Genomic DNA, 14,316 nt, shown 5'->3' with positions numbered 1-14,316 from the left:
TATAAAGCTTATGCAGCTAGGGCGTACAAATATATTTACAAGTCTAGAATGTACAAAAAGCACTACTGGCACAAAAGTCTTCTACTGCACACATAATATTACAGCTCTAATATTTCTCAGTCGTCACGTCGCTCGGCTCGTTTGGTCGATTCGGGGCCTCTGTCACGGTAGTGAGGTCAGAACTCGAGGATTCCCTCGAGTGCCTGGGGAAGAAATGCAAAACAGCACAATGATGAGAAGTGTACAATGAAGAGGTGACTTAATGATCTCTAAAATATCTTCTACTGTTTCCTTCAGTACGTTACTTTTTATCCGTACCTGTAAAACACATAGTGCTGCAGCATGAAGAAGACATCGAAGAGCACCGAGAACAGGCCCAGTCCGAATTTGGTGGGATCTCCGAATATGGACACCCAGTCGTCTGAAAGCCAAACGCAAGTTCAGTCGCAAGCATTTCTTGATGGACTAGCTCATACCGTAGTTATGGGCATTCAGGATCATCTGCAGCATGCTCAGGGTACCGCCAGTGAAGTCCAACAGGATGTTGCCGATGCTCCAGCCGGAAGTGCTCTTCCTTCGGTAGTTCATCAGAGCCTGCGGCACGTACTTTATGATGGTGATGGTCAGCTTGACGTAGCTGCAGTAGTACAGGAAGTCCAGCCAGTGGATGACGGAGCCTCCGGCCAAGCCGGCGGACACAATGACGACCACGGCAAAGATTGCCAGGATGCCATAGGCGATAAACGACACCCTTTGCTGCGCCCTCTGCATAGATATAACAAATAAACATCTATAGTTAGGCCCTTGTAAAAACTAAGCAAAAACTATATGATAAATACTATCATACTGCTTATCTAGTACATCCCATGTGATTCACTTTAATTGCTATTTTGATTAACGCCAATTAGTGTTCAGTACTTGATGGCAGTTCGATTCGCCAATGATTGTCACTTTGGCGATAAGCTTTTAAGGAAATTCCCAGTTAATCACTGATCAACCATTCAATATTACCTGATAGAAGAAGCACTGCAGGATCGTAATGGTGGTGGCGAACATGGCGTGCAGGGAGAACACCACGTCGTTGAGCATCACAGGATTCAGGCCCAGAGGGTGCCGAGCCTCGTACTCCTTCTGCAGGCCCTCGATGAAGTAGAGGCCGCAGTTGAACATGCTGTAGAGTGTGAAGCCCACGATGTTCAGGGCCAGGAAGTCAAAGTTCAGGCCCTCCACGGACTTGCGGCGGTAGTTGATCCAGATCTGCGGATAGAAGGACACCGACCAGGCCACGAAGTACACCCAGCCGAAAACGATCGAGGTGTATATCAGGGCCCGCGACTTGGCCACAGTCACCCGGACAAAGACGTCCTTAACGCTGGGGAAAGGGAATTACTCGTTAGGTTCTTTGTGATCTTACGTGCTATAGATTTATGTATTTATAGAACACAGGCTATCTCTGTGAGTTCCTAGTAAGAACTCACATCTCTGCGTTTGCAGCATCGCTGCTGTCGGCGGTGACTTTGACATAGCCGGCACTCAGGCCTGTTATCATCACCGACTGATTCTGGGCACCGCCGGCGGGATACACAAATGACGCAGGGTCCAGGTCCAAGTGGTCTTCGGAGTCCGTGTCCAGCGTTACATGCACCTCGCTCGTTATTAGGCCGCTGCAATACATGGTTCATGACTCGGTATCACTTGGGTTTCCCTGCAGTTGCAACTCACTTGGCGAATACCACAAACGTCTCGTTTGTGTTCAGGAGAACGGTGATGTCATGGGAATCGACGGTGAGCAGACTGGTTTGGGCATTTCCCGGGGCGGCTGTGGGGCGGAGAAACTCCCTCATTATCGACCACCTTTTCTGGACCCGGCCGAAGCTCGGGAATGGCAGTCTCACCTGTGGCTAGCAGCAGAAGAGCCAGGTAGAACGAGCCTACGTGCCGATCCATTCTGGTCTCGAGTGTCTTCTTATTCATGCGTGAGTTCCAGGCCCGCTGGCATCTTCTTCAATGAAGCCCTATATGTGGTATTGATTTAAACACGAATTACTTCAATTGGCCAATTGACGGCAATCAGGGGAATCAATTCCAGGGAGCCTGGAGTGCAACTCCTTGCACTTGATGGCGAATTTGGGTTTGCTGACCCAGTTGTTGACTCGCAGTATACTATGTACTACTAAATGTATGACCAAAAAAAGTATCTTTTATTTGTTCTGAAATGTTAATAACACATGCATGCACGTATGTGCCTAACTATCTCGATCTGTGACGAGATAAAACTGCTGCGTGAGTCGGCAACCTTCAGAGAATGTCGCTCAATGTTACAACTTTGCAACTGGAGCAAACTTTTGCACGGCACTCGATCGAGAAACTCACTTTATATGGACCCCAGCAGGAAGTACACGGCTTTGTCGGGCCTCGTAAAACGAAAGATTCCAGACTATTTATATTGCGAGTGGTTTATAGTGGGCAGGGCCGTGACAAGGCGATTGCGAAGAAGTGTAAATGCCGCGTGAGAACGGGCTTATCTCAATCAATGGAGCTGATAGTGTCAATCGGTTTATTCGAATTATTGCGGCACAGGTTGCAGATAGCCCATAGATTGGGCCATGCACTGCGGGCGCAGATAACCTGGGAGTATTGTATTGGCAAGTCACGATCCGCCGCATCGGTCATAGCGCACAGAGTATTGACATTTCTAAAGAACCCATTAAAAGCATATAAAATAGGATTAAGAAAAATATGTGATATTTGACCTTTATCGCAGGTTCCTCTTTCACTGTGAAGTTCTCAAAAACTATACTTTTATTGCCTAATGTTGGTGATATCATAAAGAAAGAAATAATATCAGATTAGAAAATGTGTAGTCTGTTTTATTGTGGAAATCTCCTCTTTTCATAGATAACATTTAACTCTTTTTATGTCCCAATGGTTTGAATACCATCTGAGGCTGTAACCTCAGCTTACTATAAGAACTGTCGTTATTAATCTCAAGTGATTGGTTATTCTTATAAACACTCTCGCCTCAATTCCGACGAAGAACGTCTGGAAAACATAGATGTTCAAATAACAGCCGTTCATTCATAATTCCACGCACGAGATACGACTGTTTTGAGTCTGCTTCAGCCGGATTAGAACTTTCACTGGCGTCTGGGAAAGCAAGGCGGCGCGGGGACCTCGGCGGCTGACCAAAAACATATGTACTCCCCGCCCGACTTGGTCGGAATGAAGATAATGAGCTCAGAACAGACTGTTTGCCCAGTGGTACACATCACACCGCAGCACTCACGTTAAAATTAAAGTTAAACAATGTGTCTAAGCGACGATTAAACGGGCAAGGTGGAGGCGACAGAGGGACTGGAGTGGGTTCGGAACCGATGGCGACTCTCCAGCAACTGAGTGCGCGATTCAGTGGAACCGTTTAAATACTGGAGCGGTGCAGTCGGCGTCGGCGTCGGCAGCGGGCCCCGGCAGCAACAACAGCCCCAAGTGGAGCGAGAGCGGATCGCCGCCGTCTAGATGTTTTATTATATTTGATTTTTGCACTTGAGAACCCATTGGGGAAAGGTGGGCACTTCAGCGGGATTATACCAAAATTTTTGACAGCTCTTTTCAGGTTCCCAAGTGAACGACTTTGTTTTTAGCCACAATTTTTTAAAATGGCTAAGTGCCCGCTTGTGTGGGTAACAATGGATAATGTTTTGACTAGAATTTTTTGAATAAGAAATAATTTTAGTCACAGGAAGTATAAGCTGTTCACAATGAGACTTAATAAACTATTGGGTAATTTTATATTCGGACAGCGAATTATTAAAAGCATTCAAATATAATATATATTATGGGTTTCCATGAGTCGTTAATAATAATAATTGAAGTATTGAGTAGATTGAAGTGAAAGAAAGCTTGTTTACTATTCTTTGAGACTGCATTTCTGAAAATTGATTAAAAACGCATCTTCAAAAATATATCCCACAAATAACACTTCTTATTCTTTTAAAACTTGGGTATAGCGTATTTCAGTGAGTACTTCGAAACTTCTTATCAGAGAAAACACTTTGAGGGACCTGCAGAAAGAGCAACAGTAAAGTTTTATTAGCATTCGATAAGGGCCAGTGACTTTGAATTATCACGTTTGACTAATGGCATACGAACGTTCCATCGGGGACTAAAAATAAACACCAGCAAACAGAAACAAACCCAAGATTCACTTTCTATTGGTTTTCGATTTTTTGCTGATGCAGAATCAACCACGATCCACTTGTGCCCAATGCATAATTTTGCAAGCGAATCGAAAACTTGGCATGGAACTCGGAAATATGTGCCAAGCCAAGTCGAGCCAAGCAAAACTTGGCCACCGACTGCTGGCCTTTAATTACAATTTGGGGCTCAATTTGCAAAACATCCGGAAGGAATCCGACTCCATTTGAACAACAACCTGTGGGGGTTCACGTCGCACGTGGATTGCGATTGCAGTTGGCTGTTATGATGATCAGTAAACCAGTTTAATTTGCACATTTTACAAACAAATAAAACACCAAGCTCAAATCTCATTAAGGGGTATATCGAACGTAACACATTTCTACGTTAAAACAAGGCACTCGAGCTGTCATGGATTCGCTTGGCTTCCTCCTCTTGTCTAAGGCACTGATTTCGCGATGAGTCGATGGTTAAATAAGTTAAAGGTCGATTGCAGGACACTAAAAGCTATGTAGCTGCTGGCGAGTATAGGTCTGGCTCAGTCGTCACCTGGTCACTGGTTCTGATTCTGGTTCTGGCCGGCGCGTCGGTTCTTCTCGAGTATCAAAGCACGACTGAAAGGTGTAACAAGAGAGAAGTGGCTTTTTAGAGCGGAGCATACAGCCAGGTGGTCGTTTACTCACCGGTAGCGCTCGTAGAAGCCCACGATGGTGCCCAGTTCCTGCTTGAAGAGCCGCACCAGCATGCTGTCAAAGCCCTCCAGCTCAGGCAGACTGAACATGTTGAACTGCAGCAGGTGGTCCTTGGAGGAGTCCGCCTCCGAGTAGACAGCCAGCCACTTGGGGATCTCCTCGAGCAGGTAAGGATTGGCTGGGACCAGAGCGTTGTGGGTGTGGGTGGGCGGAGCGTACAGCGATGCCTCGGGCCTTATGGCCTTTGGCGGCTCCGCTGACGTGGTGTACACGTAGTAGGACGTCAAGCAAGGATGCTGACGCTGACACTGACCGGTGTACTGATTTTCGTAGTAGGTGCCGTGCATCTTCGATACCACCCGCCTCCAGCCCACTGGCAGACCCTCGCGCTCCAGGGGGTGGTTCCAGTGCGTGGTGTGGGCGTTGTGATCGATGTAGTACTTCCGTCCGTGCAGCGTGTACTGTGTGGCCCATCCGGGGGGCAGAGGCAGCTCCTCGGGCTCGGTGAGCGATTGCTGTGATGGTACCTTCTGCAGGGATCCGTTGGCACTTCCCCCCGCCCCGCCAACTGCACTGGGCGGAGTCGGGGGTGGTGCATACAAAGATTGCACTGAGGTAGAGGCGCCGCGTACACTGCCAGAGCTCCCGCCACGGCCACTGCCGCTCAGAGATCCTCCGCCGCTTCCAGATGGCACTGCCAAGTGACCCTGATGGTGGTGCTGCGGAACCACGGCCAGCGTGGCAGTCGACGCTGTGGTGTTGCTGTAGATGGGCGACTCCGATCGCTGCGACTGAGTGGCGCGCATCGAGGAGACGCGATATGGATTCTCGTATATAGGGTACGAGTCGCTGGAGTAGCTGCCGCCCAGGTGGGCCGCCAGTTGCTGGTGCTGCAGCTGCTGCTGTTGCTGCATTGGAGACCTGCGGGAGGAGAAGAGTTGCCATTGAAAAAACAGTTCATATAGGTAATTAAAGCTAAACACTACCTGCTTAAATTCCTCTTACAGACCTTAGTAATGTAAAAATGTTTAAAGAGAAATTTATTATAGCTTTGTGTGACTTCAAACGAAAATTCTCTTTATTTTAATGTCTTTCTAGGAAGTCTTTTCCACCACAGTTACAAGAAAACCCGCTTCTAGTCTTATGAAAAAACACCTTTGGCAATGGCCACCTGAACTTTCCCAATCCTAAAAGTCACCCAGTAGTTGTAGCTTACCTAGTGGGCTGGTACCTCGGCTGTCGATCCCTGATGGACATGGCGGCCGGATCGAATCGCAGAGTGGAGCCGAAGGGCGTGGAGGCGTGTTGCTGGTGGACCTGAGGATGCTGTTGCTGCTGGGGCGGTGGGACGGCGTAGTGGGCGGGCGAATGCGGCCGCTGGGGAAGCTGAAGCATATTGGCATAGGAGGCACTGAGCAGGCCCTGGTCCGCATCGTAGCTCGCGCCGGCCATATGCGGATGGTGCTGCCTCTGGGTGGTGGAGTAGCTGCGCTGGAACCCCCCAGCGCCAGGAGCAGGCGAAGATGTGGTCTGCAGCAGAGGCGACGACTGCTGACGGCGCATCCGCTCGATCTGCTCGATGTTCACATAGTTGCTGCTGCTCTGGCTCAGTTGGTTGCTGCTGGCTCGGAATTGGTGGGGTGGCAGCGGAGGGTGACCGTGCACTTGCGGATGGGCGGGATGGGGCAGGGAGTGGGGATGCGAGTGCGAGTGCGGCTGCAGGGGCAACTGGCTCTGGGCCCGCCGCGCATGGTAGTAGTCCGGCTGGGAGTCCGTGCAGGAGTAGGTGTTACGGCTGGTGCTCGAACTCCGCGGGTGGAACTCGCAGCTGGGCGAGGTGCTCGCACAGCGCTGCAGCGACTTCTTCTTGGCCCGCTGGTCGCTGGTCCACACATTGATCACCGGGATCTCCGGCGGCGTGTCCTTCTTCATGTACTTCCCCACCACGCCCTCCTTGTGCGACTGGGACTTCTCCTTGCTCCGGCGCGAGAGCATCGTCGGTTTTCGGTTGCACAGCAGAATCGTTAGATAGTTCATGCGGATCTCGGATCTCGGACCTCAGATCTCGGTTCGCCTTCTTTGTTTAGTCCATTCCGAGCTAATTTTATGCTATTGGCAATTTTTTTTGTTATTCAGCTGGTGGCCAGCTCATAGTTATCGATACTATCGCCTGCTGGTAAATTAGGGGTATTCCAGTGGTGGAAAGGGGATATTCCTAAAGTCAGTAAGTAATCATCAATTTAAAATTTGATTATTAGTTTGTATTTTTTTATATTTCACATATGCTTACAGCCTCGATATCTACAAATAATTATACAACAAATTTTAAATTAAACATATATGGTTTTATCGATACTTTCATTGAGTCCCAAATCAATCGATGACGCCGGCAAATTTACTTTAATAGTGCCATCGATGTTTGACATCTCGACGCTGTTTATTTCTCTTAAAAATAAATTAATAAAATTAAAGAAAAATTACGGTAGTTGCCCAGCTGGAAACTACACATTAAGCTAAAATACCATTTGATGGTGTAAGATATCTGTCGCAAACAGAACTCTGACGGCACACAAAGATGGAGGTCAAGGAAGTGGTCGTGATTGTAAAGTGGTCCGGCAAGGAGTACCCGGTTGACCTCACCGACCAGGACACCGTGGAGGTGCTGCGTCACGAGATCTTCCGCAAGACACAGGTGCGCCCCGAGCGCCAGAAGCTGCTCAACCTGAAGTACAAAGGTGGGTGCTGATAGGCTTTATTCCACAGGATTCCCTGTCTTACAAGACCGAATGACTTGCAGGAAAGACAGCCGCCGACAATGTGAAGATCAGCGCCTTGGAGCTGAAGCCCAATTTCAAGCTGATGATGGTGGGCTCCACGGAGGCGGACATCGAAGATGCCTGCAGCCTGCCGGAGGACATTGGCGAAGTGGTCGATGACTTCGACGACGCCGAGGAGCGCGAGGAATCCGTCGAGCACTCCGCCGTGTATTTGGCCAAGGTGCAGCGCCGTGTGCGCGACTACAAGATCAAGGAGCTGTCACCGCCACGAGAGGGCAAGAAGCTTCTCGTCCTGGACATCGACTACACGCTCTTTGATCACCGCTCGCCTGCTGAAACGGGCACGGAGCTAATGCGTCCGTATCTGCACGAGTTCCTGGCCTCCGCCTACGAGGACTACGACATTGTCATCTGGTCAGCCACCAGTATGCGCTGGATTGAGGAGAAGATGCGCCTGCTGGGCGTGGCCAACAACGAGAACTACAAGGTGATGTTCTACCTTGACTCCACCGCCATGATCTCGGTCCATGTGCCCGAACGCGGGGTGGTGGATGTAAAGCCACTCGGTGTGATATGGGCCCTGTACAAGCAGTATAGCTCCAGCAACACCATCATGTTCGATGACATCCGCCGTAACTTCCTGATGAACCCCAAGTCCGGCCTGAAGATCCGTCCCTTCCGTCAGGCCCATCTCAATCGCGGCACTGACACTGAGCTGCTCAAGCTGTCGGACTACTTGCGTAAGATCGCCCACCATTGCCCGGACTTCAATTCGCTGAATCACCGCAAGTGGGAGCACTACCATCCCAAGAAGAACTCCTGAAATCTCCAGAAATTGCACTCGTTTGTAAGATCCGCATAGGTTTATGTTTATTAAATTAAGATGCATTTTGTACGCATTGCGTCCCAGCCGAACATTATAGTGTGTATCCGCCCTGGTCCGCCCAGTGGACTCGTCTCGCCTCCAGGTACTCCTCGTGCAGCCTGCGTCGCTCGTCTTCAAGCTTTGCCAGTCGGCGGTATCGCTGCAGCACCATGCCGCAGCCGAAGAGCAGGGCCACCTGACATATCAGCCAGAAGATGAACAGGGCGATTAGCAGGCTTTGGTTGATGCACACGTTATCCAAGTGCAGTTGGTCGTCGATGCCCGCTATAAGCAGCACTCCCCGCTCGCCGTACATGTAGCTGTTGGCGTTGTTCCTGTCCGGGCCGTGAACGCGTATATTGTAGTTCAGTGGCAGTTCCTCCTGCGCAATGGAATAGTTCCCTTTGTTTTGTTCTGGTGGAACATCCACCACTGTGGATATGTACACAGGATTCTGGACTCGCAGGTCTTCTGGCCTTCGATCTGGTTGCTCCGCCTGCCGCCGTCTTCTCTGCCAGGACGCAGTAGCGCAGTTGCTGGCCGAACACCGCTCCACGCAAAAGCGGATCTTCACATCGAAGCTCACGTTGGCAGTTCCCGAAAACTTGAAGGCATGAAAACGGGCACGTAGCATGCTTCTGGTGGCCGAGTGAACCCTTTCCAAGGCGGGAAACACACTCGCATCCGTGGGACAACCTCGCTCATCGATCAGCAGCACATAGTTCTCGTTGTCCGCCGTCTTGGCCACGAGCGAGGTGGCTCGAAAGTCCGGAAGAGGAGCCAACTGCAGCTCCAAGTGCTCGGCCAGCTGCTGCGGACTGTACTCCGCCACAATCTGGAGTTCAAGGTTCTGTCCAATCTGCACGTCGTTCGTCTCGTGCTGGTGCGACAAATCCACTATCTGAAGCGAGATGCTGGGATGCGGATGTGGGCCAGAACTGCTGTTGTAGTGCACAACGCCTTCGTGGGGGAACATGCTGCAAAGATTGTGTGAGATTGGAAATCAGATTAGGGTAAACAGAACTCACTGCTCGGCATACTCCAACGAGGACTCTAGGGCAATGGCGCTGGGCACAAGCTCAGAGGCATCCGCGCTGCTGTCCCGGACCGAAACGCCCAGCGAGGCGGTCGCATTGCTCTGAATGCATCCTACCTTGATGAGCCGGTCACCCTGGGTCTGCACATTAGGGTTGTTCTGGATGACCACCAGTGCGGAGATGAAGGTTCTAGACAACGAAAGGAATGTATATTTACATGGCTTTAAAAGTAAATTCAGTCTAGAAAAAAGCTCCCACATTTCCTTAACATAGACTGGAGCTAGTTAATCTAAAGACTCCATATTTCTACAAAGTAGGTACAAACTCGTCCCACCTTTGGTATTCCTGCGTCATTTCATAGGCTCGCAGGATGCCACAGCGGTTCTCCTTGATCTCGCTGCCGATCTGCAGCGTCAGCACGACACTGCCGTTTCCAGATCCTCTAGCCAGACATTCCTTTGAGTGCATGCTGGCATAGATCTTGCCCGCGAACCAGTCCTTGGGGTTGTATTTAATGGACATCTCATCGCGAGTGCAAAACACCCTAACTGTGAAGTAGGGAAATGTTTAGGATTTCTTATATAGACATCCCCAGGAGCTCTTACCATCCAGACACTTTACCCTCCGCATGTAGACGGAGTTTTCGCGGAGCTTCAGACTCCGTGGTCCCAGAGACACGATGTCCTCGGAGTGGAGGAGGCACTCGGACAGGGACAGCTGGTTTACGTAGTAGAAGGAGACGCCCTGGCAGTAGAACTTGGCCTCGTGCGAGCACAGCGCCTGACACTGCGGAGGAAACACGGAGGAAAGAGTCATCAATCACTCAACCGACTCCCATCGATTTCGATTCCAATCATAATGCGCGACAGCCGAAACGCGGACACACCTCTTTCTGGGAGAGGCCCAAATACCTGGCCTCCGCGTAGATGAAGCTGCTGTTGGCATAGAGCTCGTATGAGCAGTTGTCACTTTCGACGGCCCGTTCGTGGCACTGGTTCTCCATGTACTCCTCGTCGTAGGGGGCGGCCCGGAAGGCGTCCGGCTGGATGGTCTTGTCCCTGTCACTCAGCATGCACCTGCCCAGGCGGGGGGAAGGACTCTGGCCAGGACTCGCTTCGCCACGGAATCTGAGGACGAATGTTTCGAACGATTTACTCAATTTCAGGTAATTTATGACCCTACTTCCTTCAGAACAACACACTTTATGATATCTTGCTGACTATTTTAAGTAACTCATAAATACATTAGACCGATAAGGTTTTATTTTAAAGAAGTTTTCTAGAATGCCATGAGACTCTTTAAAGTTTTGAAAAGATATAGAAAATATATCCCTTATTTTTGTTAAATTATATACTACAGAAATTAAACGTTTTTATATGTTCATTCCAATTAATTATTTGATATAGACTTAAGAACTTAAACTTCATACTGCTAATAGTTCTCAAAATATGTGCACCCATTTTAAAGACCTTTTTTTTAAGTTTTTCTCACTAACTAATACAAAAACTTTTAAAATAAATAAAAATCATTTTTTTTTTTGTCGGCAATAGCACTTAAATTTGAACTTTCATGATCTGTTTTGTATTGTACTAAGCTGCTTAGACTGAATATTAAAAAATGTTAATAATGTTTTAGAGAAAAATGGAAAAACCTAACCTATCCCATCACCGCCTGCGAGTGATGTCATAATCCGGAGAAAAGCCTCGGCCATGCATTAAAAATGCACAACAAAGGCAATTAATTTGTCCGGCAACAAACAACGACAATAAACAACCAGCAACAACGAGCTACAACAACCTACAACCACCGGCCACCAAACAGTCAATTACCGCTCACGATTGTTCCGATACGAGGGCGCAAAGGAGGCGGAGAGGCATCTGAACTGGCTTTCGAAGAAGCAGCGCTCGGCGCACTCACGCCGCGTGACCAACGTCGAAATGGTCTTCTTGCTCTGGAAGACCAGCGTGCTGCCGGGGATTTTGGTCAGTGCCCAGAGACGCCCTCGGCACGCATCGGGAACTGCAAGGTCGGAGGGGAAGTGGATTACCAAGGTCGAATCGGCCCCCATCCGGTTATGGTTCTACTCACCTCGGAGGCAGGTCTTTTCGTAGAACACGGCCTCGCCGTCGGCCACCAGAGGCAGTTCCCCCGAAATGGCCAGATACCGCGAGGTTCGCTCGAAGTACGAGTAGCCGTGGCACTCGTCCGTGTCCAGGAGGTGCACATAGGCAATGCAGTCGGGATCCTCGTTGCAGATCCTCCAGCACACCTGGCTGACCGGAGGTTCCTGGCCGCCATTGCGCTCCTTGAAGTTGTCGGCCATTTCCGGTCCGTAGATCAGGTTGCCCTGGTTCAGATACTCCAGCGGTGGCCGGAATCCGACGATCTTCTGCAGCTGCAACTGGTGCAGCGGACACTTGAGCAGCAGGGCAACTGGGGGCGGAATGGAATGCCATGAATGTGGGTCTCAATCTACGGGATGCGCATGACTGCGAGTCACAACATTTTTGAGATTGCCGAGCAGTCATAATGCAGGGATTGCGTATTAATTTCCATTCGAGGGGTATGTCTGGTAGCTAAGCTTGTGCAGCAGTGCTGCTGGGCATCAATTAATACGATATTTTTATGCATAGGTAAGCAATGGGAAAATCAATCAGGCATCCACGAGCTAAAGATTTGAGCAGGGAAATTCCAAGTGTCTGGGCTTACAATTAGAGAATTAATTTGATATAGGTATGTAACTCAATTTTTATAATTACCTTCACAACCCCCCAAATCTTACAAGATCATTTGCAAGAAGAGGTAGATAGAGAGAAGAACAATTAGAATATTTATATTTTGGTTGGATTCACTAAAGAAAAAAATCTAGTTCACTAATAGGGTTAAATAAAAAAAAACCTATATTATATGGAATAAGATCACTGACAAAAACGAGGTAAAACAAAATATTTCATATCCACATTATTTTTGTTATAAATTTAAAAGAATATATCTCTAAAATTCTTAAACTGAATATACAGGGGTGGTCACAAGTATTCACACAAAATAAAAGTTAAATATACTCGTAACTTGAACTTGCTTCGTTTAACTTTTGGCCTCATTTGAAAGGTAATTTAAGTTTTCAAGACAATGAAAAAAAGTCAAAGAATAGATTTTCACACAAATTCGGCATTTTCAGTAAGTACTGAATGGGTAAGAAAAGTAGTGCATCTTTCGAACGGCATTTAAATTACCTTTCCATTGATGCCAAAAGTTAAACGAAGCAAGTTCAAGTTATAAGAATATTTCACTTTTATTTTGTGTAACTACTTTTGACCACCCCTGTAGTTAGAGAAACTCCTACATATTCAAACATATCTTCTTTTATTTAATACAAGTAAGCTATACCATTTACTTTGCACTTCTTTATCAGTGTTACATCCCTTCCATTTGGATCTATACACACAAAGGGAACCTAGTAAATCCCCATCTCACTAGTATTTTCCCCACTTTGCCAACTCAGTTAGGAATGCATTTCCTTGTGTAGGTCATTTTCCCATGTAATAACAACAGAAACTCGTTCTCAGGGTGTTTGCGAATAGATCTATAATAACAGCTGACATGCACATGGGGCAGAGCAACCCCCTTTAGCGACTTGTAAATTGATCTGTGCAGCTTTGGTTTTGGTTGCCACTTCTGCCATTGAATGCAAATGGCGAGTGCATCTTCACCACTCTCGGAAAACAGCTCTCAGAATTGGCAACATCGGTTGGGAATGACGTTTGAGTGGGGTTTTAGCCAATCGGCAAGGTCGGCTGAGAACAGAACTCACCGCTGGCAGTCTGCTGGAGAATTAGCAGAAGCGCCGCAGCCGCTAATTTGCATAGCCAGGGGGCGGTCAGCGATGATTGGAGGTGCATTGTTTTTCAGATGCGTTTTTGTGGCTGCAACCGCGAATCGTTTGGCATGCTCGTGCAATAAATTGTAATTGATTTTCGGCTAGAGCACGGGTCACTCGCACAGGGTTATTTGTTCACTGGCTTTTTGCCTGTTTGCTGGCTATGTTTGGCACAGTTTAACACTTTCGGCACGTGCACTGATTGTTGGCCACTCAGTCGCCTGCAGGCTCGGCTATTTGCATATGCAAATGGCTCGGGATCCGGGTCCAGTTCGGTGCCGCTCTGAGTCCTGTCCGCTTGCAATCAAATGTATAATTTGCAACGATTTGGGGTCAGGCCAGCAGCCTCTAGTGCTAATTACTCCAAACACGATTATGCATTATTCGTTTGTTTTTCGGAAATACCGCGCGGCTTTGGCTTTGGCTTTGACTCTTGCCACCACTTCCATTAGCCGAATGCACTTTGTTTCATCTGTTTATTTGTATCTCCCCTAATTTGCTGGGGCGATCGCACGTCCGACTCGCGCGGCTCTCGACTTGCAAATAGCCGACTCTGATCTGGGCTCCCAGCCGAGAGATCGAGATCCATCCCCCAGACCCAGGCCCAGACTCAGGCCCAGAGCCAGAGGCTTCGGAGCGCCAGGTACTCGCACGGAGCAGACTCACTCCGAAACGCTGCGTATGCAAATGATATGAACGCTTCTGTCGCAGCAGCGGCAGTGCACTGCGGAAAATATTATAATAGTAAAGTACTACAATAAAAATAAATAAATTTAATAAAAAAAAGACTATTTTCATTATACAAAATACATTATAATGTTTGGCATTCTTCATAAAGATGAATATTTTATTGTTAAAATACTCTGTGACGATT

The 14,316-nt window shown here is 48.3% G+C and overlaps 4 protein-coding genes across 5 annotated transcripts; 1 reads left to right on the top strand and 3 right to left on the bottom strand.

Annotated features, from left to right (window-relative positions):
- Positions 1-2: 2 nt before the first annotated feature.
- On the bottom strand, positions 3-2,015 carry LOC108031838 (cystinosin homolog). Its single transcript, XM_017105588.3, has 7 exons — positions 1,896-2,015; positions 1,723-1,819; positions 1,479-1,664; positions 1,012-1,372; positions 477-765; positions 319-421; positions 3-203 (listed from the first exon to the last, which is right to left on the bottom strand). The coding sequence occupies exons 1-7, from the start codon at positions 1,972-1,974 to the stop codon at positions 107-109; spliced, it is 1,212 nt and encodes a 403-aa protein (XP_016961077.1). The 5' UTR covers positions 1,975-2,015; the 3' UTR covers positions 3-106.
- Positions 1,896-7,050, bottom strand: LOC108031837 (scaffold protein salvador). Of its 2 annotated transcripts, XM_017105587.3 has the most exons (4): positions 6,103-7,050; positions 4,878-5,807; positions 4,744-4,808; positions 1,896-2,015 (listed from the first exon to the last, which is right to left on the bottom strand). In XM_017105587.3, the coding sequence occupies exons 1-3, from the start codon at positions 6,921-6,923 to the stop codon at positions 4,748-4,750; spliced, it is 1,812 nt and encodes a 603-aa protein (XP_016961076.1). In that variant the 5' UTR covers positions 6,924-7,050; the 3' UTR covers positions 1,896-2,015; positions 4,744-4,747. The 2 variants fall into 2 exon arrangements, with proteins under 2 accessions (XP_016961076.1, XP_016961075.1); XM_017105586.3 differs by lacking the exon at positions 1,896-2,015 and having other exon boundaries at positions 4,476-4,808.
- Positions 7,051-7,278: 228 nt separating this feature from the next.
- LOC108031907 (ubiquitin-like domain-containing CTD phosphatase 1) lies at positions 7,279-8,578 on the top strand. Its single transcript, XM_017105675.3, has 2 exons — positions 7,279-7,621; positions 7,684-8,578. The coding sequence occupies exons 1-2, from the start codon at positions 7,462-7,464 to the stop codon at positions 8,484-8,486; spliced, it is 963 nt and encodes a 320-aa protein (XP_016961164.1). The 5' UTR covers positions 7,279-7,461; the 3' UTR covers positions 8,487-8,578.
- Positions 8,508-13,961, bottom strand: LOC108031906 (uncharacterized). The gene is made up of 8 exons (XM_017105674.3): positions 13,377-13,961; positions 11,654-11,998; positions 11,395-11,584; positions 10,452-10,692; positions 10,171-10,351; positions 9,900-10,113; positions 9,557-9,754; positions 8,508-9,505 (listed from the first exon to the last, which is right to left on the bottom strand). The coding sequence occupies exons 1-8, from the start codon at positions 13,462-13,464 to the stop codon at positions 8,581-8,583; spliced, it is 2,382 nt and encodes a 793-aa protein (XP_016961163.1). The 5' UTR covers positions 13,465-13,961; the 3' UTR covers positions 8,508-8,580.
- Positions 13,962-14,316: the final 355 nt, after the last annotated feature.

This window comes from Drosophila biarmipes, chromosome 3R (genome assembly GCF_025231255.1).
Source record: "Drosophila biarmipes strain raj3 chromosome 3R, RU_DBia_V1.1, whole genome shotgun sequence".
NCBI classification, from domain to species: Eukaryota; Metazoa; Arthropoda; class Insecta; order Diptera; family Drosophilidae; genus Drosophila; species Drosophila biarmipes.
Note: the sequence above shows the minus strand (reverse complement) of the source record. Positions and strands in the feature narration are given on the sequence as shown.